At 44.4% G+C, this 25,778-nt stretch overlaps 1 protein-coding gene across 4 annotated transcripts in view; it reads left to right on the top strand.

The window, feature by feature from the left end:
- OSBP2 (oxysterol binding protein 2) overlaps positions 1-25,778 on the top strand; it is a 2,072,116-nt gene that overhangs the window by 435,079 nt on the left and 1,611,259 nt on the right. For all 4 annotated transcript variants that reach the window (XM_069619135.1, XM_069619136.1, XM_069619134.1 and 1 more), the window contains exon 2: positions 6,050-6,300. In XM_069619135.1, coding sequence (XP_069475236.1) covers positions 6,050-6,300 — 251 coding nt within the window. The remainder of the gene's footprint in view (positions 1-6,049; positions 6,301-25,778) is intronic.

The following is a 25,778-nucleotide window of genomic DNA, read 5'->3' as shown; positions in this document are numbered from 1 at the left end:
TGAATAGTATACAACAGTTAGCATGTAGAGATTATTCTGCAGAAGTATATGTAGCCCCAATTGAGCTTTCCAGGGCTTTTAGTCTTGTTGTTTACTGGATTTTGTGGGCCAAACTAGACAAACTCAGAAGTGAGGCTGAATAATGAAGGTCTAATTTCGTTACCCATCTCAACCCTAAATGGTCTTAGACAGTGATGTTGATTCGCCCCCACACTGTTTAATATATATGTGTCAGATTTGGGGGGTTGCCTGTCTGATTCAGCCTTTGCCCCTGGCAATTTAACGGTACCCTGGACAGCATGTGCCTATGATTTTAAATAAATAGTTAACACCAATTGGGTTACACAGAGCTCTCAAATATTTCAATAAATGTATGCTGGCAAACAATGTATTAATTAACCTATTAAAGACAGTCATTTTAAAATTGAGCAGATCACGTAATACATGTCATCATTTGTGGTACATCAATAACATCAAGTTACAATTTAAAGAAAGTATGGTTTATTTGGGATATCCTATTATTGCCCGCCCTAATAAGAACTGTCTGAGGAATTATTTGAGGGGTAAAGCTATGGCTCTGGCTTCCCAAATGCTGAAGGTAGATAACAAATATGGGATTTATTCTGTCCTCCCTGTAAGAAGCTTTTACTTCGCGAAAGCTATCCCGCGGCTCATGTACGGCTTGGACTTTGTTCCAGAGTGGCTAATCTCGGAATTGACTCACTATGAGGCCATAATCCGGAGGAAAGTTTTTTATCATTTACTGAAGTGTGTAACATTTGAAGCCATTAGGCATGAATTGGCTCTGCATTCCCTGGCTAGTATAACCCAATGGAGACAGCTCACCCTTCTGAGTAAAATGTATACTACCCCAGGACATAACATCTATACTATATTGCCGAAAGAGGGATTGGAGAGACCTACTAGGGATGGGTTCTTACCGGGATTCTATACACAATGTATGAATATTTTGGGAAAAATTGGAACCACATTTAAGATATTGATAGAAAACCCGAACTATGTAAATAAGAAAAACTGCTAATTTGATTGGTCTACGAATATGGATGAAGTAATGGGAATTAAATTATAGTCACAGATTGTGTCATATGGTAAAGTATCAGGAATACCAGAATTGTACTTGATTAAATTCCCAGGGAAAAAGGCTAGGAATAATTTTATGTGTTTTAGATTCAATGTGTTATTAACTCATGAAATTGTATGCATAAGGAGTAGAACCTCGTCTAATATAGCATATTGTAGGTTCTGCCAAGTTCAATCTAAAATAGAAACATTGCCTCATTTGCTGATTTATTGCAAAGTTTTAATATCTAAAAGGATTGAATACTTTGTTATATGTTTGTATAGTTTGAGCTGGGTATCACTTAACTGTTTATGGTTTAACATGGCAAAAATGTCCTTTTGAAATTAAATGTTCTTGGGTTTCTTGAAAATGTCTGTAATCTAATCAAGACATAGATAACACATTGTACTTGTTGAGATATTTTTTTGTTTTGTATTTATTAGATGATCAATTGAATTCTGGAAGAAAGGAAGACAATTTGGTCTTTTCTTTTGGGTCTTTTTATGATCACTGTTTCACCTCCATTTTCTTTTCTTTTTTATATTCTTTCCTTTTAGATATTTCAGGAATTTTAAGTATGTTTACTTCAAATAATTATGTTAAAATCTATTTTTGTAAAAAGTTTTGCAAACTTTTTAAAGGTTTTCTTGTTAAAACCAAATACAAATAAAGATTGGATTGGTTAATTTAATAATATAAACTACTCACTATATCTAGTAAAGACTGCATGATCTCATTAGTCTGGGCTCCACCCGTAGGATCATATATGCTGGTAATCGGGGCCCATCTGCTACATAAATCCACTTTTAGCCTTAATTTCCCGGCTAGGAGATATGGCCATTCTATCTGGTCTATGCACTCAATTAATGGTAAATCATTGTATGAGAAATCAGACCATTTGCACGGTGGGTGTGCGCTCACCTGGGCTTTTTTGAAATTTGAAATTAAATTGAATGATGGTAGCTCAACCTCTGGAAAATGTGTGGGGCTAATACGCACACTTTTTCCTATGCTCACCACACGACATACACATAGACCCATGTACTCTGGGTGGAAACAGCTTACAGGTGTCGTCCCCCCTGTCATATTTAGTTGTAATAAGACCGCCAAGAGTACATGAAGGCATCTCAGAAGGGGGAGGCAAAACCTTTTTCCTGCCATGGCCAGCCTAATTAACTAACAAAGGCTCCATAGATCCGTCCTTTCCTTTGTTAGCTGCTGGTGGCAGCCTTGCATACTTATTAGAGTTAATTCAAACAGGCCCATGGGGGGCCTGGTCGCAGAACTAACAAAGGACAGGAAATCCCTAACACCCCTTTGATATGCACTGTGTCAACCTGAAGCCAGATCCCGCCTCTAAGTTTCAAGGGCAGTGAACTGTGAATGTCTGGGACAGCTATTTACAGTAGTCATCCCTGCAGGGGGACACATTCAGAAGGTACGAGTATGTGGTTTGGTGGAGACCAAAAGTCTGGTCCCGCCCAGCTTCAAGGGAGACCTGCCACTTTAATCAGGAACCACAGAGAGCTCAATTAACTAGAGAGACCCTTTGATCCACAACAGACAGGAAGATGGGTGGGCATAGCGTTACATGTTTTCACCCCTTTACCTTTTCTGTTGCAAAGCACTCTGGTTATGAGCTCATGCATGCAGGAGATTCTTGGTGGGGATCCAGGATTGGTTCATTAAGGTAGGCTTAGCCTACACCCATCACTGGGGCCATTTGGCTTTAAAAGAGAGTTGAGCCCCTCTTCTGGGGAGATCATCTGAAGACTAAGCAAGGAGTAATAAGAAGAACTCATTTGGACTCTGGCTGAAGGTACAGTCTGCCTTACAGCTTCCGCCAGTGAAGGAAGACCAGGATTTCCAGAGAGGGAAGCAAGATCCCTCTCCTAAACATCTCCGGGGAACAGAGGGAGATACTGAATCCAGAGGACACTCCTGCAGCTCCAGAACCGATACCAAGCCAGCAAACTGCAAGTCCTGCTAGGCTCTGCAAGCAAGCTTTCTAGGTGGGAAGTGCCAGAGAGTTTCTGAACCAAACCCCGAACAAGGCCGGTGCCTGCAACACTCTCCTCAGATTTGGGCTGTCCACCTTAAAGGATGACAAGAGCCCACTGAAGAAGCTAGAAGTAGTGCATCGACAAGCATCAACCAGTGTCCACCTTAAAGGACATTTTTGAGCCAGTCGAGCCCCTCGAGCTGCAACCGACTGCACCACTGACTGTTGTGAGGCTGCAGTCGGTAACTTCGTCCAAGACGCCACCACCAGTGCTTGATACCCACCAACAGCAATGAGAAAATGACTCCTGACCCCTAGCCACTGTGTAGGCCAGCCTGCAGCTGTCCGCCCAGCCTCGCTCGCCGAACTGCCTGCCGCCTGATACCCGCAGCTGTCTCCCGTCTTTAACTCTGTCACAAAAGCTGCAAAGTGCCCTAAAAAACCGACGCAACTCTGTCGAGCACCAAGAACTTCTACAAGCACAACGTACATTGTGGTTCTGTCCCCCTGGTCCTTCTCCGAAGGCCACTAGTGACATTTTACGACCCATTGCTCCCTTTGTTCTGAAACCAAGTATCCTTGAACTTTTGCGATGAATTACTTTGCTCACTACCCTCCAGTCAGTATACAGAGTGCATCCCCTTCTTGAAACTGACAGTCCTCTACATTCCTTTACAGGGTGAGTTGTATTTTGTAGTGTGCTAGAACTGTCTGTTGTGATAATAATAGATATTTGTGTACAACCTTGACTCAATTGTCCCTTTTATCACTGGGTTATAATTTTATTTTCGTTATGTTGCATCTAACAAACTTGTGGAGATAAGCCCGCCATTCCGTCCACGTTACCAACATTGGACAAGAAGGTTTATAATTTGTGTTTCCGATCTGTTCGGATCCCTTCTGGTGTCCTGGAGGTTTGGGGCTGATCGACGGTTCAGAAACCGATATTAATACCTGGGCCACTGATGCCCCGGAAGTTGATTTGTCACACATTGTCTGAATCAATTAGCAGGCTTCCCATCAGCCGACCACAGCCTTGTTCTTGTGCCATCCTACAACAGTATGTCAATCAATAACAATTTTACCTATTAATCATAATTGTTTTAACAAGAAAACATTGTTTTTGCAAATTCAATTACACCATCCTTATACATAAAACTCCTTTGACCCCGTATATTACAACTCAAGATCCTAAAATTATCTGGTCTATTGTTAGGGTCTATGGAGGATACCATTTTGTAAGATCCCCAGGAGCCTATCCCATCGATCACTTTCCATGGCGCCCCCAGTTGGGAAGACTAATTTGGCCAGAACCTGTCTCTTATCTTTATAGAGGACACTGTAGAAGTCAAAACCTTTAGCACGATAGATTCGAATCATTGAAGCTGTGAAGCGCCAACTAAAAGCCTGTATGGCGGCACCTGCCATTTGCAAACCTATCAACACATCTATCAAGAAAATATATAATCCCTCCCCATCAGGCTTGCTCATAAATAGTGTTCAAGTCATAGCAGACTCAATGCTAGTAACAACTGCCAGACTAAGAGGTGGAGCATCTCTTCCACGACAGAGTGATCTATTGAAAGGGTGAGCAGAAGCCTATTCATAATGGGGAAGAGAATGGCCAACAACCAAAGAATACAATGTTAGGAGAGAAAATGCTGCCGCTTTATTAAGCATGACAGAGCACGATGGGTCGCTATGGTGGAATTGCTATGCAAAATGCCAGGAACCATCAGAGCCGAGGGCCAGGGGTGTTGCTAGGTCTGTAAATGATCTGGGACTACGTTAATGTCTGTACTGTCGGGACTCGGGGCTAGTTAGCCTTTTTGGTTGTCGCCCCTGAGCTTCTATCCGGGGATACAACCTAAAGACTCAGGGCTATAGCCCCTTCAGACGACCCCTAGCAACGCCTCTTGCAGAGGCATTGCTATGGGGTGCGGGGTTTAAGGGGCTATAGCCCTGGGTTTTTTGGTTATAGCTCAGGATAGAAGCTCAGGGGCGACAACCAAAAAGGCTAACTAGCCCTGAGTCCCGACGGTCCCAACATTAGCATACCCCTGGATCTTTTTCAGACTTAACAACACCCCTTCGAATGAAGTTTTACATAGGGGGAAGCACGTTGGCACTATGTTCAGATGCCCGTTTCTCAATAGACTCTCAGGGCAAAGCTCTTTATATGCAACGGGAGACCTCGATGGCTGTGGTCAGTTTTGATTTGCACCTCTTCAGTGATATAACAAAAAGAAGAGGTGCTGGTCCTGTGGCCTTCTTCAGTCAGAAGTGAGGTTGGTGGCATTGTACCCACTTTTGGGCAAATGTTGCTTCTTTGATCAGTGGGAAAAGGCTGATATATCACGAGCCATGTTTTGCGTGTGTGGCATACTATGTTGGCTTTGGTGTGGTTTTGTTAGCTCCTTCTATGTTTTGAGCACCTCAGGTGTCTTGTTGGTGGCTTCCACTAATAGTTTGAGTGTTTATCATTTTCCTTTCCCCCCTAAAGTCTTTTCATATCCTCTTGCGTGGATTTTACCAGCCAGTTTCTCATTATCAAGAGTAAAATGCTGGGTGCCAAGGCATTTATTTGAGAATTGACAGGCACAATGGAAAAGGGTTTCTCTTTTTGTAGGCCTGTAAAAAGGGCTATTTTATCATTCCTAAATTGGTGTTGAATGCTCCTTGTAGCTAGTAGGTATAGGGAGCGGCTACTGCAACCAAGAGGGGATGGATCGAGTGTGCCATTGGCTTTAGTAAAATACCAGGGAGACAATGCTATTTTGAGAATTGTCTGTTCTCTGCCAGTTTTCCAATGTAGATAGAATATATTGGGTTATATGAAGATGGTTTTCCATCCCTAGGGGACTATGTTGGCCAATGTTTGCCATGATTGCATTGCCTGTGTGGTTTTTCAGCCTTGTAATGTCATTGCTAGTGACCATAGTTCCATTCTGTTTTTTTTTTTGCAGACGATTCTGGCGATGAGGAGCCGTCCTCACAGTCCGACAAGAGCGAGCTGCACAGCTCCCTGAAGAGCCTTTCTAGCAAGTTAGAGGATCTGAGCACGTGCAACGAACTCATCGCCAAGCATGGCGCAGCCCTCCAGCGCTCCCTGAGTGAGCTGGAGTACCTGAAGTTCCCAATAGAGAGCGGGGAGAAAATCAAGTCGGTGACTGAACGTGCCACCCTCTTCCGCATCACTTCAAATGCCATGATAAATGTGAGTCCATATAAACCTCTTCTGTAGCACGCGACGGCCGCCTTTTGCTTAGGGTATCCTGGCAGCACCTTGGTACATTTTTCAAGCTCATCAGAGTATGACTACTTTTTATTGTATGGGGAAAATACTGACATTCTTGAGATGAAGTGTACGTGTGACAGTAACTTTTTGCCACCTCTAGATGGCTCACTTCCATGTAAAGCATGGCATTGATGCATCTTATACAGAGGCTTATGGGGGCAGGTGGGTCTGAGCACTGCACAAACCGTTGCAGTGTAATCTCATAAATTCAGATTTTAAAACATCTGCTGTGTGGACAGAAATTAAAAGATTTTTTTCAATATAGGGTTTTCCGGGTTTATTGATAAACCAAATGACGGATTAACAGAAGCAGGGCATGACTTGTTCCATTCCGTTGTTCCAAGATGTCTATGTGTTTTTGGAACTCCAGTTGAGGTTTGGGATTCCGGTTGAGTATGCAGGTGCTATAATGCAGTGCTTAATTTGTGAGGGAATTTTCAGGACTGAGTCCTAGGACTTATTTCTGAGCACCAGCAATTATTGTCTCGGATTCAGTTCAATTATGATATTGTGTTTCGGCAAATTTGATTATTTAACTTCCCCTCAGTCTTAGTCACACCAGAACCAAAAACAGTGAGAGACACGCTGGCACTTCTGTGCTAACTGCCCAGTTCCAACGAGTCAGAAGGTGGCAGCATTAGGGGGTCATGCCAATCCACTACTCTAGTCAGCCTACAATATATCAGTGCTGCTCTGCTACTGTTATAACTGGTATCACTGCCACAGCATGAGGGGAGGCTCTGGAATGTGGTGCAGCCAGGCGGCCATAATACCAGGAGCAGCCCACTAGTTTAGCGGGCAGACAGGCAGGCATGCACATTTTCCTCCAAAAATCGGTGGAATTATCGCTCAGTAATTCTGCCAGTGGTAATTCCGCCAAAAGAAAAACAATTGAGTAATATGGACTCCAAAAAATGGGGATTTACATCGCCTACCACCACTTGTAATCCAGTGGTAAACTCACGGGACCAAGTTGTGGTAATGGTAATTACATTTGGCAGTATTTCAATGGATTTACTACCGAAAATACTACCAAACTCGTAATGAGACTCACTGTATTTTGTTTTCAAAATTGTGGTCCTTGTTGTGGAAAATTCATGAAAGAAATCGAAGGTTGTTTGAGCAATTGCAGTTGCACTTTCCTGAAGAAAGCACTGGAAACATTTAACAGTCTGTTTTTTTCTGGGAGTTGAATGCTCGGCTTACTTATTAGTACTCTTCATTACCAGCCTCACAAACAGAAACCCATTTTAGCTTTTTTTTACCCACCCTTTTATCAAACGCACAATACTGCAGTATCCCAGAATGCTTTAGGGTTTTTTCCCGCAAACATCATGACCCATTCATTTCTTATGCAGGTGGAAGAGGCTGGTCATAGGCCCCGTGATGAGAAAGGGTAATACTAGGAGTAATGAAGATTACCAGTAAGTAATCCAGGTTTTACCTCCATGTTCCCATTCCCTGCCCTAATATTTAATTGAGGCATGCCAGAGACAGTGATGAATGGGCCTAATAGAAAATATATTCTGGGAGCAGAAAGTATGCTGTGCGCACATCTCATCACCAAGTTATTTCACTTTGGCTGTTCTGACAGGCCCTTCAGTGTGGGCTTGCCATGAATACACTTGTGCTAAATGCACTTGACTACTGTCTGTGCAAATGTAAGGGACAGTGTCTAGTGAATCTGTTAGGGCTTGACCATGTTGCTGCCCTACAAATGTCTTGGACAGATGCAACCTAAGCCTCTGCCCAAGATGCAGACATCCCCCTCATTGACCTTTCCTGTACTAAAGAAGGAAGAGTGATGCCTCAGGAATCGTATGCAACTGCAATATTTTCTCAAATGCACCTATTGGTAGTAGGAACCAAAGCCTTCCTGCTTGGAAGCTGGCAGACAAACTATTGGTTTTCCTAAAACGTGTTGTTCTTTCCGGGTACTTAGTACTAATCTTTCAATGTCAAATGTGTTCTCCTGAGCCTCCCCTTGAGAGGTGGGGTTCCGAAAAAAGGCCAGTCGAACAAACGGTTCTATGTTTGGCTCGGGAAGATAGCTCTGTGGCAATGTGCTCACCTTGGAAGTAAGATGACACAGAGCAACACAGGTTCGATCCCGTGTCCGCGCTTAGTAACCTCTGGGTATTAAGCGCGGTATAAATATCATATAGTATCATATAATGTGAATTTTCCATTTTTTGAAGGCCGTAAATAAAAAAGACTGATTTATTTCGGTCGATTTTGTGCGGCCACTCAAAAAGACGAAAAGCACATCCCTGAGTTGTTTTTTTTAAATTCAGAGGGTTTCACCCCCCAAGCCTGCCTTTCCTTCTTGCTCAACTCCCCACCACATACACACTCACACACAAAACCAGTTTCGTATTTTGTATTTTTTGTATTTTATTTATTTGTAAAGCGCACCAGGCCCAAGGGCATCCGGGCGCATAATTTAGGTTACAGGCTAGTTAGGGTACATACAAGAAGAGAACAATGGAAGGGAATAAAGGCAATTTAGAATAAAAAAGCAATTTAGAAAATATACAAGTACTATACATATTAACATCATGCAGATCAGCTAGCAGGTTTGCACAGTGTAGCGGAGTGCCAGTGGGTGCTAGTAGTCAGGCTGGTCTTGGGCTGCCAGCCAGGCTTTGGCTTTGCTCTTGAAGGCCAATAAGGATGGTTCTACTCTGAGTGGATTGGGTAGGGAGTTCCATAGTTTTGCAGCCATGACTGGGAAACTGCTCCCGCCTGATCTCTGGAGGTTGAAGCGGGGAATGGAGAGGCAGTTGGTTTGCGCACTTCTAAGTGGGCTTGAGGAGGTGTGTAGAGAAAATCTACTAGCCAGGTAGCTTGGTGCTTGATGTGAGAGCCTTTTGTGTGTTAGCGATAGTGCTTTGAGAAAAACTCTTGGGGAAACTGATAGCCAATGGAGACTCCGTCTGGTGTCTGAGATGTGGAGGTTCCTAAGGATGTTTAGTGCCGCTCTAATGGCATTATTTTGAATGATCTGTAGTTTGCTGATGTTGCATTGATTAGTGCCGAGGTAGAGGGCGTTACAATAGTCGATCTTAGACAGGACCTGGGTCCTGGCTAATGTCGTGCAGTTGGCTGGTGATAGGAATGGACGACAAGCTGTGATTAGCTTGCATGTATATGATGCAGCAGAGGAGACAGCGTTAACTTGTCTCGAAAGTGATAAGGTGGCGTCAAGATAGATACCAAGTGTTTTAGTATCTTTGGCCACTTTGATGGTATTTCCATCAATTGTGAAGGATTTGAAAGACGGGTCTAGCTTGCTAAGTCGTTGGTGAGATCCTAGGAGGAGAATCTCCGTCTTTTCATCGTTCAAGCACAGTTCATGCTGCGCCATCCATCCCTGGATGATTTGATAGATGGAATTGATGGCTAGAGTGTCGGTTTTGTGGTGACCTGTGATAGGGATGAGTATCTGGGTGTCATCAGCGTAATTGGTATATGTGACACCCAGATAGTCCAAAATATCAAAGAGTAGTTTTGTGAACACATTGTAAAGTGTCAGAGAAACACACAAACCTTCAGGAACTCCGCAGGTGACTGGCACGGGATCAGCAGTGGCAGAAGGGGAAAAGACTCTCATGGATCTATTTTCCAAAAAGGAGGTGATCCAGGCCGTGGCTTTGTCCGAGAAGTTGGCAGCGGTTTTGAGGTGACGGCAGAGGATTTGGTGATTTACTAAATCGAAAGCTGCAGAGAGATCTAAAAGGAGTAAGAGGGCAAGCTTGCCCTTGTCTTTTAGGTCTTCGATCTGAGTTTTTAGATCTAGGAGGGCAGTTTCCGTACCATACAGAGGGCAGAAGCCTGATTGTCTCAGTCCCAGGAGATTATTGGTTTCTAGGTAGGCTTGGATCTGCAAGTATGCTGTGCGATCAAGAACTTTTAAGAGGAAGGGGACTGTGGTAATGGGTCTGAAGTTAGTGGGTATGTTAGCATCCAAGGTGGTTTTTTTGAGGAGGGGAATGACCCAAGCATCCTTTAGGTTGTCGGGGACACTCCCAGAACGGAATGATGCATTTATGAGTGTGGTGATGAAGGGAGCTAGACTGTGCGAGGCTTCCTTAATGATGGTGGGAGGACATAGGTCGCCCTGACAGTTGGACGGTTTGAGGTTATTAATGATGTGTTCAACTTCAGTGATGGATAAGGGAGAAAAGGAGAATGGTTTTAGAGTATCGCGGTTAGTGCTAGCACTGGTCAGATGGATTTTGTGCTGCACGCTAGTCTGCAGGCTGTTTTGTTTGTCGTTGATTTTGTTTTGGAGAGTGGTGATTTTGCCAAGTAGGGCCTTTTGAATGTTAGTACACCAGGTACTGTCTTTGGAACAGGTGACAGGAGGAGTAGCAGGAGACTTCAGTTCCTTTAAGATTCAAATTACTCTTTCGTGTTTGACTGTGCTTGTTCGATGCATTTGTTATACTCATCTCTTTTGGCCTGAAGTATGGCCTCCTTATAGTTTAGAGTGGCTAGAATAACGCTAGCTTTGTTAGTTTCAATTGGGTTACTTTTCCAGTGTGATTCGAGGCTCCTTTTTTCTTTGCGAAGGGTTCTCAGCTGTGGCGTGAACCAGGAGTTGAGGTGGGCTAGAGGTTTAGGTTTACAAAGTTTAGTGGGAGCAATGAGGTCAAGGGCTTTCAGCATGGTCTGATTGTAAGTATCTACCAGGACGGTAGGGTCAGAGCATGAGCGGGAAAGATCATTGAGAGCGGGGAGGATAAGTGGAAGTAATTTGGCGCATGTTATGTTGCGCTTGTTTCTTGTGGCGGTGGCAGGTGCGATCTCAGTGGTGGTATGGATCATTTTGGTAGGGATACAGAAGGTGATGAGGTGGTGGTCAATCCATGCACATGCTTTAATTCCCCCCCACCCCTCCTCTTCTCAAACATTCCTTTTCACAACACACAAACACAAAGGGGGTCATTACAAGGTGGGCAGTAAGGAATACCGGGCACCGGTAAGGAGACCGGTGCCAGTAATCCCTTACCGCCCTATTCCAAGGTTCCTTGGCGGGGACCGTAAGGAACGTGTGGTCTGACCACACGTCCCTTACGGGTCCCGCTGAGGGACCAGGGTGCTAATAACGGGCTTGCAAGTCGCAAGCCCGTTATTAGCGCCCTCCCCATTCCCATTGAGCCCTATGGGGGCTCAAATGGGGATGGGCAATGGCATGTTCAATGGGGACTTACCAGTCCCGCCAGGGTCGGACTACACCAGTAAGTCCCCATTGAACTACACCGGTGCCAGACCCGTTATTGGTGGCAGTCATGGCGCAAATAGCGCCATGACTACCACCAATCACGGAATGAGGCCCAAAGACAGAAACGTAGTTACCTGACACTCCCGCAACTCCTCCTATGGGTCTCCCTGTGCCTGTCAGCCCCTGGGTGCATTTGTGTGCATCGCAGGGGCGACAGTTCGATTTAGAAAGTCCTTACTGTGCGGTCACAGAGCGGTCTTTCTAAATCAATGCTTTGTTTCCCCGCTAATTATAAAACTGCAATTTCACTTAATATCGAACAATCTCCTAAGCCTGGTGGAAATTTGATCGGGCCTTGGGGATATATGCTGGATCGCATCTGAATAATATGGCTTCCGATTGTTTGCCACAAAAGGAGCCTTCCGTGTAAAGCAAGTGTTGGCCATTGTTATCATTTCTACCACAGTGCCACAGGGGTCTATATCACATGAATTCTACCATTAGGGTTACATCCTAGCAGAGTTTAGCCACCTTCATTACCCAACGTGTTTGGTTTCACATTTGGTATCACATGTGGCCAACGCTATAGCGAGAGGTTTTTACAACATGGAGCTGCCATCCCGCTCCATGCCTTATCTCAGCAAAACAGGACTACCTTATTACATGTTTACAAGCAGCCTCGCTCTGCAGGAGTGTATTTATTTATTTCACATTCAAACACTCCCATGTGGCCATCTCCTTCTCCTTAGACTTTCGGTTTCCACTATTCATCCTTCAGATCCTGTCATAACAAACCCTCAATACACATTTGGGTCAGCCATTTGCCTTCACCCAATTATAAGCTTTCAGTAACACCCCAAAGGGAATGTCTTCGCAAAACTGACTTACATCCACTACACTCCACCTAGCCTTCTTGTTATTCATATGGCTACCTCCATCATCACGTCTAAATCTAACCAGCTCTTGGCACAAAGACAAAGGACCTCAACCCCCCAAATGATATGGACATAGACTCGATGATGGCAGATTGCACTAGAATCCCTTGGCATCTTGATCACAGCTTCTACTCTAAGTTTGGGACTGGTACCCTTTCAGATAAAATTCAGGGGAAGCCTCAGGCATGTAGCACACACCACAGTGGAGAGACCATTGTAAGTGACCGAATCTTCAATCCCAGATGTCCGGGGTAAATGGGGCAGCATCAAGAAGCTGTACTTTGTGGGTAGCACAATCTTTGATATCGCCACCACTTCGGTGGTAACATTCAGTAACCTGAATGAACAATAGCGCACCAACTCTGAACCACTTTTGAGAAGTTTGCCACGGTCCCCCCAGACATTATCCGATACTTTGGCTATATAAGTGTAAACTGAACTTTGCATGGCGAGACAAAGGCAATAGGAAGACACCTAACAACGCTTGTAACATATCCAAAAATGTTCAGGAGATCCATAGCAACCCACCCTTCCCTTTGTCCTCCAGCCACCTTGCCCTTTCACACAATCTTTACTTGACTAGTCCACTGTTGCGCCCCAAGTTTTGCCCTGTGGAAAACAAAATAATCCTGACCCTAAAGCCAGCACAATGTAACAGGGAAACTTTAATACTTTGTGAGCCCATCGCACAACCAAACATTACGCATTGTTAGCACATGGAGATTGTTGTTGACCTCCTCTGTGGCATTCAGAATGTTTAGAGGTCAATCTATAACTACTAGCATTGACTGCATTCTGAATATTCTGTCTTCAAATGCAGTCAAGCAACGTGCTATTCAACACAAGAAAAACAAATCTAACACATGGGAACGTGCTTTCTCTTTCTTAAATAAATTATAGAGAAACTGTTTACTTTTACATGCTGATCCAGGTCAACCAAATTTGCAGTTAAAACGCCAATCTTGTTATTTAAACACTACAAAATACAACTGTATTTAATATACTGTCAGTTTGTCTATTTACTTTACTCACTAATAAAGTACAATTTTTTACTTTACCATCAAAACTCAAAAACATGTACTGCTACTACCACTATGTGCTAAATGCCCTGTAGACCGCAGGAGGGCTCATTATTTCTTGGGATAATGATCCTTCTCCAACTTATGGCACTCGGCTTTGCCTTGGGCTTGGTGGCCGGTCATTATCCCACAATAATGATGCTTTCCTCGATCTGTAAGGCTATATTTTCTAACTATTAATTCTCAAAGCTGCCTCATAGAGTATACGTAGTTCAAAAATGTTTGGAATATACTTCCTTTCTGCAATCCAGACCTATGGTCCACCTCAACGAATCCACATGAACTCAAGATATCATAAACAGTCCTTTTTCCCGTCTACATCTCCCTCCAACTATCTGATCCTCATTTCAACAGCTTTCCCATCCTCTTCTCCCGACTGCTTTTGTGCTTCACACTTAGGAATATGGCAACTTCCAGACAAGCCAGTCACTTTGAGATGGCTATGGTGGTGATTTGAAGTATTATAAAAGCCTTTTAACATAGCATAACATACCATATGAGGTCTCTGATCTTCCCCAACCTTCTAGCCGATTTGACTGCCTCCTGGAAAAACGTGTCCAAGTAAGACACTTGATGCCAATAGACTCTATTGGCTCAAATGAGGTAACCTGAAGAGCTTTGAGAACTGGAAGGAAGTCCCAAGGAGGCATTCTTTAAGAAGATTCATGCCTGAATATGGACAAGATTTTCAAAATTCGGGACACCAGCTTTTCACTGTCCATGTCCATGCCCCAGGATTCCCCTAATGCCTCGACGACTGCCTACTCATCTCTTAATGAAGAGGCGGCTAGGCCCTAGTCACGCCCACTCTTCAGAAACGGCAAGATTGACAGGATCATACAATAAAATGCATGTATCTCATTCGTCTCACTCCATCCCTTGAAATTCCTCTAGTATCTTTTACATAAGAGTTGCTGGTCTTCTGGCATGTTTGACCGCTAGGGTGAGCTATGGGGTAAGACCCTGTCTCTGATGGCCTAACCTCTCAGTTTTGAGGCCCCCCCAAGAAAGAAATGATTGAGGCCTGCAAACCCGGAACCACACTGAGAGGACAAGAATGGGAGGGAATATGGGAAAGTGTGACCACTGTTAGCTCAAGCAGAAGGGGAACCCAAGCCCTTCAGGGTCAGTACAGAATCAGTAGAATCATCTCGGCTGAAGACTCCCTGATCCTGTGCAACAGCTTGGGGATTAAGACTGGTGTCCTACGCAATAACAACGATCAGTGAGGGCTGCTTCACTAGAAGCCTTCGCAACAAATTGTGCATCCCTAGCCACCCTTGCAGTTTGTTTTTCAAATCCTAGGACACTGGAATCAGTGCCTCAAATTCCTGTGATGGCAAGACCCAAATGCTTGTGAAGATGCGACAAGTGGGCTCATATGGATCCTTATCCATGGCGCCACAAAGATACAGTATGGCATGTGTTACTGTACTTGTAAGACCAGCTTGGCTGAAGCCAGATTAATTCCCAACAACTCCCTTAGGACGGTCTTTAATCTCACTGCTCTGTTTTCTGGCAGCTTCACCACCGGTTGGAGGTCCATAACCATACTCCTATAAACTTGAGGTCCTATGGTGGGTCTAGAAGAAATTTCTCCTTATTCAGCAGCAGTCCCAATGACTCCAAGATGCTGCATGTCACCTCCACATGAATAACCAGTTGTCCGGATAGGGGAATACCTGGATCCTCTTTGTGTGTAAAAAAGGCTATCACTGGTCCCAACACCTTTGTGAATGCTCAGGTGCTGTTTTAGCCCAAAGGAAAGGGCTCTGAACTGGAAGTGGTGACCTCTCTTTATGAATCTCAATGACTTCTTATGTTCCTGTGTGAATGGCACATGGAAGTATACACCCTTTCAGTCTAATACAGACAGAACGTCCTTATCTCTGATCAGAAGCTACTCCTAGCATGCTTATCTGCCTTAAAGACCATGTGAACCTTTTCTCCCGGAGAATCACCCAAAAACATCAGTCCTTTGAAAGGAATCTTCATGGAAGTGGTTTTCTGAGGGGTATCTGTATGCCAATGCCTGATTTTCAACTGCTGGTACCCCAAGATGGCTGCCCCATGACCATCCCTAAAGCATTCACCACATCCTCACCCAAGTGCCACAGGAGTTCCTCCTGGCCTTTATGATATGATATGGCATTTATAACGCGCCTATACACAAGTGTTTCAAATCCTGCAAGATCGGAGAGCAGTCTCCTTCCTCGTTAGTGCCTTTTGTTAATTACTTGAAGATTCCACAGAGCAGTGTTCACTATGTATGTGTATGTACTTTATTTATTGGGTATTTATAATGCGCCTATACACAATGTGCGCAACAAGACAAGGGCGGGCAAGTATGACAAAACAGAAGCCGTCCTAATAGGCCTTGTGACATTCGGATCGTGCAAGTGCAGTAATAGAAGTACAGGGGAGGGGGTGCCAGAGGGTTGAGCGAGTGCCCAGAGAGGTCAGGTGGACCAAACCCAGGGAGAGGAGGGTGCAGGGGCAGAAAGGTCCATGTGCTAAGTGCGAGGAACCGGCTGGAAAGGCTAAGGGGGTGCAGGCCAGCCAGGCTAATGCAGGGGGAGGGAGCACAGGAGGCAAGTGCAGGTGGGGGGGGGGTCCAGAGACGACCAAGTGCAGGGGTAGTCTGGTAAGGGAGGGCCTGGTGCACTGTAAGAATCTGAAGGAACCAGGCAGCCAGTCCAGAGGCGGGGGGGGGATTAGCAGCGGAGGGGGAGAGGGAAGGAGGAAGGGAAAAGGAGGGTCTTCAGAAGTTTCCGGAACTTAAGGAGATCCGGCTCAAGTCTGAGAGGTGCAGGGAGGCCATTGGGGGACCTGTGGGGGAGATAATGATAATGATGTGTTATTTATATAGCGCTTTTATCCAAAGCGCTTTACAGAGCACATATTTACATACAATATCACCCAACCGAAACTGGTACTCATTTATCGACCTTAGAAGGATGAAAGGGTGAGTTGGCCTTACCAGGATTTGAACCTGCGAGTTGCGACCTGCAGATCATGCTCAGATCACAACAGCAAGCGCTCAACCCGCTGAGCTATCTTAATGGCTTATTGGAGAGAGATCTATCCCGCAATCTCTGCTTGGAGAAGCGTCTTATCTGCAGAGAGTTGGGGCTAGATGACTGAAGGGTTCTAGCATGGAGGTATTTAGGGAGAGAGAGTTGGTTGTAGCGGTGTCCCAGGCCCCAGAAAGCCTTGCGGATGATGCAGAGAGTTTTGCAGCCACCGAGAGAGACTTAAGGGCTGGAGAGATGCAGTCCCTGGGCTTGAGGCCAAGGATAAGTCTTGCAGACCTATTCCGGATTTGTTGAAGGGGGCTAAGGGAGGAGTTAGGTAGGTTGTGGAAGAGGCTGTTACAGTAGTCCAGCCTGGAGAGGACCAGAGCTCTGGAGACATTGAGTTTCTGTGGCAAGGCGAGGAAATGAAGAATGCCTCTGAGGAGGTGAAGCTGAAAGTGAACCTTCTTAGCAAGGTCAGTAATGTGAGTAGAGAAGGAGAGAGAGGAGTTGAAGATGACACCAAGGTTTTTTGCCTCTCAGGAGGGTGAGGGGAGAGGGCAGCCAGAGTGCAGGGGCATAGGAGGGAGCTGGAGTCCCAATGAAAAGGATCTCAGTCTTACTTACAGTCTAAAACAGAGATCGCTAGCAGTGCACCATGCCTGAATTTCAGAGAGATAGTCAGGTATGAGACAGGAAGAGAAGGATGCAAAGGAGGCAAGCTTGGAGGAGAGTTGCGTGTTGTCTGCATAACACTGGAAGTTAGGAGGGAAGGAAGAGATCAAATGGGCTACGGAGACAAGATAGATGTTGAAAAGCCAATGTATTGATTAATTTTATTTATTTTTTAATTTATCAAGCGCACTAAACCCGTAGGCATCAGGGCGCTGCCCAGGAGACAAAGGGGAGTAGGGAGAGGTAAAGAGCAAATATGGTACAAGTTGTAATGTAAAATTGAGTACAATGTCAAAGTTGTCAGGAGCTGGGAGTAAGTCATTTAAACAGAGCAGTTTAAAGGTTTTTTTCAGAAGAGCCAATAAGCGATTTCAGCTCTTAGGTGCAATGGTAAGTTGTTCCATGGGTGCGCTGCAATGGAGGAGAAACTGGATCTGCCTGCTATACTGCGCTTGATGCCACGGGTATTGAGTCTGTGGCTGTAGCGGCATCTGGTAGGGTTGTTCTTGGAGATTCTTTGTAGAATCGGAGAAGCAGCAGTGGGTGATGGAGAGTATTTTAAAGTTGATTCTTTCTCTCACCAGGAGCCAATGGGCTACTCTTCTGAAGGGAGAGATATGGGTACGTTTGAGAAGGTCCACGGCTGCTTGAATGGTATTATTTTGGATAGATTGGAGTTTATTCAGGTTACGTTCTGGTGAGAGAATAGAGCCCTGAGGGACACCACAGTTGGAGAGTGAGATGGAGGAGAGAAAATTGCACAGTTGAACCTGGGAAGGACATTGAGAGAGAAAGGAGGTCAGCCAGTCCAGAGCCATGTCCATGATGCCAAGGGTAGGGTATTATGGAGCTGATTTATAAGGGTGACATGATTGACTGTATCAAAGGCACAGGAGAGGTCAAGAAGGGTGAGAACTGACGCTTAAGACCAAATGAGCCCTTAAATATAATTTCTGGAGGGCCATATTAGTTTTCCTGTCCACTTGGTCCCACATCCCTTTCACTGCAGCCATTGAGGACTGACCCAGTAGACTAGGCAGTATAGTGTCATTCGGCATGGCAAAGGGCAAGGCCTTTTCCTACCCATTCAGAGAATAGAACTTTGTCAGCAGCACTGTGTTCCGCTTCACAGACAAGGTGAATGCTAAGCCAGGTTCCACCTCCAATGCCAACAGACCCCACAAGGCAACCGTCTACCTCAAGGATTACATAAGTAAGGAAGAAGTAACCATCTCGCGATAGAAGAATCATTGTGCACCAAGATTATTTTACCTTGCTTATCCTGACTCCTGAAATAAGCCTTCTTAAGAACCACTTAAACCAGTGTGTGCACATTCTGTACATCCTTACTCATGATAGGACATACCTTGTGATATGATAATTGTTTTGTATTGAAAAAATAGAAAAATTCAAAAATATATCATGTATTGTAAAATAGCATTTATTAAAAGATGTATGGTTCCATTGAATGTTTTTCTTCGTAATAAGACATCCAGTGAAAGATTGTAGCTAGTGTAGTAGTGGGATTATTTTTGTAGTGCTGATTATCCTTCCTCCCCCCGCCTCCCACGAACTGTGCTCATGTAAACCCCTGCAGCAGAGTTCTTTGCGAGCTTCTCTATAGTGACCTCTAATCCTGTGTTCCTCAACATTGCGGCCCTCGCTGTTCTGGTCATTATATAAATTTGCCTGATTTGTTTAGCAGATAGACACCTTAAAGGGTGTTGTATGCCTCTAGAAAACCTGGGAGTCATTGGCTTTAATGTACTGTTAGGATGTAGGAAGAGGGGAAACACTGCCCAGACAGCAGGTGCAGTGTTCTTGTACCTAGTACTTCCAGGGGATTGTTCTTCTCTAGCAAAAGTGTTACGTATACTTGCCACCTTACTGACATCTGTGATGAATCCAGGGAATCCGTCCCCTTTCCACTCTCTTTGGGTCAGCGGAGGTGAGTCTGTTAAGCTTAACACCCTCTAGGGACAAGGGTGAGGGGATCCAACTTGGGTGACCCAAAACCTCTTAGAGGTCAGACAGTATCTAGATATGGATATGTGTTACCCTCCCTTATCAAGAAAAAAGTTGGTTGGATATATGGGAACTGACATATGTAATGAGTTATCACTTCATTTATCAATGGCTGGTATAGTTTCTGACCCAGAGAACAGGACACAAACACACACCCTCGTTGCCGTTGGGAGAAGAGGCCACCCGCATTGGTGGAGGGGAAGAGAGAGGCCCACAGAGCCACATGGGAGAATCCTCCTCCTAGGAGGTGTGGCCATGAGATACCAGCCTGCACCCAGCATTTTTCTGTGAACTGTGGGGAAGGCAACTGAATGCAAGGCAGAGAAGTTGCAGCACAGGACCGAGGTCAGAGAAAGGAGGCCCAGTGGAGGAAGCTAGAGCAGCCGACGAACCGAGCAGCCAGGCATGGAGCTCCCGCTCCAGCAGAGGCAAAGGAACCCTACCGAACGAACCCACAGCACCTTCCCAACACGCCCAACCAGAGATGTGTCACCTGAAGAGAAGATGTACGCGGACACTCAGGGAAACCGGGAGGTGGGGGGCAAGGTCAAGAACGACCCAGGTTGAGGGCCAAATGACCCAGAGCAGGGTGAAAGCCAAACAACCCAAGAGTGGGGTGAGAACCAAATGACCCCAGAGCGGGGTGAGAATTAAACAACCCCAAGATGGGATGAGAAACAAATGACCCATGGGTGGAGTTAGAACGGTCCCAAGGCAGGGTAAGAATAATTAAAATTCGAGCTGGCCCACAGAGATAGAACATCCAGGTTAGGGTGTGCAACCCTACACCCCAGGGAGGGGCAACCAACAACAGGATTGGAGACAAGATTGACATCACTGGAAAGTGAGTCAAGACGGGTACCTGGAGCAGGACTTTCAAGTCCCTCCAACCCCACGGATATCAGACGCCCAGGACTGGCCCAAAGTGTCTGGAAAACCCAAAGTGTATACATACATACAGCAAACTCACGGTCTGATGTGCGAGAGGTGAAAGAGAGATTCTGGTGTCTGGTTAATTGAACTGAGCAACATGGTTGAGGAACCCTTTTTAGAATAATAGAGATATATCACTGGGTCAGAAACCAACCACCATTCACCCACTGGGCAAGAGGCCCTTACTTTGTTTATTTTAGCTTCTGTTCCATTTTAGTGGACGACTGACAGAGGTTATGTTGTAGGACATCCTGATGAGCACCCTTTAGACTTAATTTATTTAGGACAGGGCCAGGACCCACACAGACAGATAGCATTGCATTGAATAAGGAGACTTACCCCAAATTACATCTTGTCCATCTCGAGATGCATATTTACCACACATTGTAAAACATGTACCTGCTGCACCTTGCACTATGCTGGTGGTGGCCTATGTATACCCAGGGAGGCTAGTGTCAACTACCGTTGTTGAACCATTTTGGTATCACAGTCCCTTAGAATGCAATTTATCCACTCAGTTTGGATTGCACACCAACGTATTCTGCGCCAGTGAATAATCGGCTCTTGCAGTAGATTCTATATTTCCACACACCTGCGCAAAGATTTCTACAGAGTGTGAGGGGTCAGAAATGCGAGACGGACACATAAGTAACATTTTCTCAATTGTCGCCATTTATTAAATGAAATAGGTGGGATGAACGCCTAACTTTCTTTCAATTCAACAAAACAATTTGGAAGTTCAAACTTAAGAGTTCTTTTAAGCAATCCTTCTGACCAGGATTGGATTCCCTTCCCATGGATCAATTCAGGAATATGTTGAACAAAGTTCTGAGTCCACAACACTCCATTTAAGGCAACACAAAACGTTTCTTTCCCCTTGATAGCACAAATGTATTTTCCACAAATGTTTGTTCACAGACCCAAAACAACAATTCTCTTTAGGAAAAAGTTCAACAATAATTAATACACCACAACTTCAAGTGAACCACTTTCGGCAGGATAAACCACACCTTCTTCAAGTGAACCACTTTTGTCAGAATAGCACATTAGTTCCAAAGCAACAGCAATTATTCTTGGTGATACCACAGTTTGTCAAACAAATTTGTTATCACATACTTCTTCAAAACCTCTTCTTTCCTTGCACGCTTGCCTGCTAGGACTAACCACTATAATCCCTTTCCTGGTGTACTCACCTGCCAGGAAGAAACCTCTTGCAACTACAATCAAACATGAGGGCAATATTGATTAAATTATTCACCACACCAATATCTCTTGGAAGGAGGGCTGAACAATAATTGCCTTTTCTTACTGTCTCTTAACTCTTGGTAATGTGTGTTCCAGTTTTCCCCAAACTGGAAATTCAACACAGAAGCATTAATTTCAAATTGTCGTTTAACTACTTCTTGATAGCCTCTTGACTGCTGGCAGTGTGGGCTACAAGCCTCCCCCAGGTGATATCCCAAAAAGGGAGAGCTGCACCCTTGTCGCCTCTGTATGGTTTCACAGTCTCTTGGCTGTTGGCAATGCTGGTCATTTGTGTTCTCCAATTGATATGTCTTGTACAGGAATGTATGCCCTTCTTGTCTTAGGGTAGTTTCCGTACAGACTCTTGGCTGTTGGTATGCTGGTTGGAAGCTTTCCCCAATAGCAGTCCCATATAAGGGGGCTTACATGCTTTCCACTCTCGCTATGGATTCTGTTTAAGTTCTTTAATTGTTTGGTATTCAGAATTGGGGGTTTTTAGCACTTGCCTCATTCGCAGCAATCTGATGCCAGCATTAGCATTGGACTGACTCACCAGGTTTCTTTAGCGTCTCCTTCTCAATGTCAACGATTGCAACAGATCTTGGCCTTCAGTCTGCTTGCTCGCCACCAGCTTCCTCGTCCCTCCGGTGAGCTGTGTGTCTCTCCCACAGCTCCTTGTTCACGAGCACACCATGTGCTGCATCAAGGGCTCGTCCCCTCATCGGCTGGGATTCTTCTATTCATGCCGCATTCCGCTGCACGTCCTCTGCAAAGCTGTTCACCTGCAACCTTCACAACGGGTTCCACTGGTGTTCTTCTGTGGGCTGCTCCCACACTTCGGACAGCCTCTCCTCCATCAATGCAGTTCGCACTGCCTTCTACATTTTCTTCAGCTTCTTCCCCCAGCTGGCTCACATTTTGGGATTTAAATGTCCCACGCAGGTGCTCTGGTCTACAACACCTAGACCGTACCTTTTGGTTAATGGTAGTCTTCATCTTTACTGCCTCTGAGCCCTTCCTCCTTGTCCCATTACCTAAAGAGTTATGGGTACTATTATCCATAGTAGTTTGTGTAGCAGTAACATCAGTTTGGTGCATTTTACAATAAGCCATCAATATTTTGGGAATCACAGGTGACTCATTGACTAAGGATGTCAATGATGCCCCCTGGCATGAGTCACCACCTCATGTGATCATCCCACATAATACCACCCCCAGGGTAAGGATCAGGTACTGTCTGCCTTCCCCTGTCAAGATAAGAAGATTCCCATACCGGGGTCTTAGTGATAATCTCCCTAGATTCATCCCAATACAGTGCATTTTTCCAACAACTAATCACGATTAAATTGTGGTATACTAACATACTTTGTTGGCTGTGCTAACATACCACATAACTACCGTTTAATGTTCACTATCCCTATCACAATATGAGGGAGCCGTATATATTTCTGATGCTAAGGCTGGTTATTTGGCCCATCTGAACCCATGGTCTCTACTGACATTGTGCATCTTAGGCAGTGCATTGTAATGTATCGTCAATGGCATGATATACTTGTTATGTCTACATTGCACGGTTTGCACTAAATGCCAAATTCCACTTTCAGCACTGCACAACATAAAACGGAATTGGGCAACCCTTTTCGCATTATGTGTTCACTATGAGGTTTACCACTAATAATACCCCGCCCTCCACAAGGGGTTGCTGGAAAAATATAACCAGCATTAACTATGTCCTCCTTACGAGTTTGATTGGGAATTGATCATAAATCTGCCAATTTTCTGCCAAACCTTTTTAACTTTACTGCCCCTCGCTCTAGTGGCATTACCACAGGATTTTGAGTGGTGGTGGGGCAGTGTTCATTCCTATTCTTGAGTCCATTGGGATTTCTGTCCGATTTACTGTCAGTGGTAATACTGTGCAGTAAATCTGACTATTTATGGGGTTAAAGTGAAGGCTGGAGGTGAATCCTCCACTTTAACTCCAAACTCGGAATTCTATGGTGTAGTAAAAATGACAGTAATTCTGTTGCCACCAAAAAAAACAAATGGCATTCATGAAATTACAACCACTTTTTACTACACCACCGACCTTACAACGAGGCCCATATTTCTTAAGTAATTGGTGCAAATGTCAGCTAGGGAAAAATTGTGAAGTACTAACAAACTGGACAATGTGATGTCTGTGGCTATCCATTAGCAGTTTAACCCCAGCTGTCACACTTATGATTTGCACTTCCGTCTGCGCCTGCATCAAAAGGTGCAGGTGGATGACCCACATTTCAGCTCATTTAAAAGCACATCCCGTTTGTTAATTCTGGAGGCACTTTAAAATGCGCAGAAACTTCCCCTTATTTGCGCAAATGTGCAAAGGGGGAAAAATGGGCATCTGAGATGCGCTCATTCAGATGCCCTTTGTGAATTGGGCTTCTTCTGTTTTTGGCGCTAGTGATGAGATGCGCTAGCTGATCTCCTCACCTGCACCAACAAAAAAGGTTTTGAGAATCTGGCCCACAGTCACAGAACACCTCGAGACGTAAACATTGCTGGTGTTCAGACACTTGTAACTTGCTGACATTTGCGTCAGGGGTCCTTCTTTGATAACTACTTCTGTGTAAGACAAGGGCCTAGTAATAATTTAATCCATAGTTCATAATTACAAATCCATAGTTCATTCATTAACAGTATTTAGAAAACAAATGGTCACATCCAGAGACGTATTTACAATAAGGCTGGCTAGGCCCTGCACAAGGGTGGCAGATTGGAGCAGCATTGTATAGCAGTTTAATTTCAGTGTTGTCATTTTTTATATAAAGTTAGTTTTGTTTCACAGAGTCTGCATGAGCCAAAACAGTGTGTGAGTGATTTCAAGCTGTTAGCAGTCATTCCCCTCTGACAGCTACAGTATTTGCTGGTCAAATGTATATATATGGTTCATATTTACAGAAGCTTTATGGTTAAGGTGGCATTTGTTTTTTGTTTTTTTGTTTGTTTTAAAAAAAAAATGAAATGTGTAACAAACCCAGCGTGCATCATGTGTTTGGTGATTCAGTCAGACAACTCACAGACATATATGACAGATATAAAGCTCTATTGTCATTTGTATGTCCCCAAAATGCTCTTTAATATGCCAAACAGCCAAAAACTAATGTGTTTCATTGGTGCAACTCCCCATTATCATCGGAGTTCTTTTTAATCAACACACACACACTGTGTTAAGCAATCTCTGTCATGTTTGAATAAACATGACATGCATTTTTCAAACCGCTGCAAAAATTAGGGGTTTCTCGCCAGAAAGTAAAGGTTAAAAAGTATGCATCATTTTACAGTGTTAAACGCATGCCTCTGCTAATATCAAGCACAGAGTTTCCACAGGTGGGCACTAAAATGATGCTCGGAAGCAAACACTACTTTCCCATCAACCCCCACATGTCCAAGGTCTGTAGCCACCCAAAAAAGGTCCAAGCAGATAGAGATTGTACAGAAGATAAAATGGCCAAGAGTGCATCAAAAAACATGTGAAAGGATACCCAAAGCCATAGATGGGTGAGAGAGAACAAAAACAGTGTGATGAAGGTACACACTGTTTCACAGCTGTAAAGAAGAGAGGTATGTGGTGCCCCATCAAGATATCCATTCAGCCTTATTTACAGAAGCTGCCCAGTTATAAGCAGGCAAATGGCATCCCTGCTCTGTTCATCAGGTGTCCTTGATCGCATAAGGCTGCAAGCTCAGCAATGCCAGGAGAACCTACTGCAAAGTATGCCATACAACGCATAACAGTTATGTTAATAAGTAACCTTACATTAATTAGATTCTAACTACAAGGTTCAACTGTTACTGTGAAACAGTACCTCAAATGGAAGCAGGATATGTATATCAACAACCCACACATCTAAAAATGTCCTATGTATTGCATAGTCCAATCAATTTTAAGGAGTTCACAAACATTTTAAATTACCATAACCACAAGCCTTGCAAGACCCATAGCCTGAAAAAACACTTGCAATGGTAATGTTGTGCTGGAACACCCAACCCATTACTCAATTTTACTCTTGGAGTGTTGGTTATTTAGGACAATGGCGCAAACAACCATGATGTAAACCGTGTGTACCACTTAATTTGTTGTAAAAGCTGCCTGCACTGTGCGGCCATGAGGAATGCCGTTGCTTCTCACCAATGAACGTTCAGAGTCTCCCTTATTCATTACTGCACTGTGGGAATACACAGTCAAAGGTTCCAAGAACATTCTCTAACTGTCTTTACT

This window comes from Ambystoma mexicanum, chromosome 10 (genome assembly GCF_040938575.1).
Source record: "Ambystoma mexicanum isolate Mex_15411 chromosome 10, UKY_AmexF1_1, whole genome shotgun sequence".
NCBI classification, from domain to species: domain Eukaryota; kingdom Metazoa; phylum Chordata; class Amphibia; order Caudata; family Ambystomatidae; genus Ambystoma; species Ambystoma mexicanum.
The sequence above is the reverse complement of the archived record's forward strand: the minus strand, read 5'-3'. Positions and strand labels throughout refer to the sequence as shown.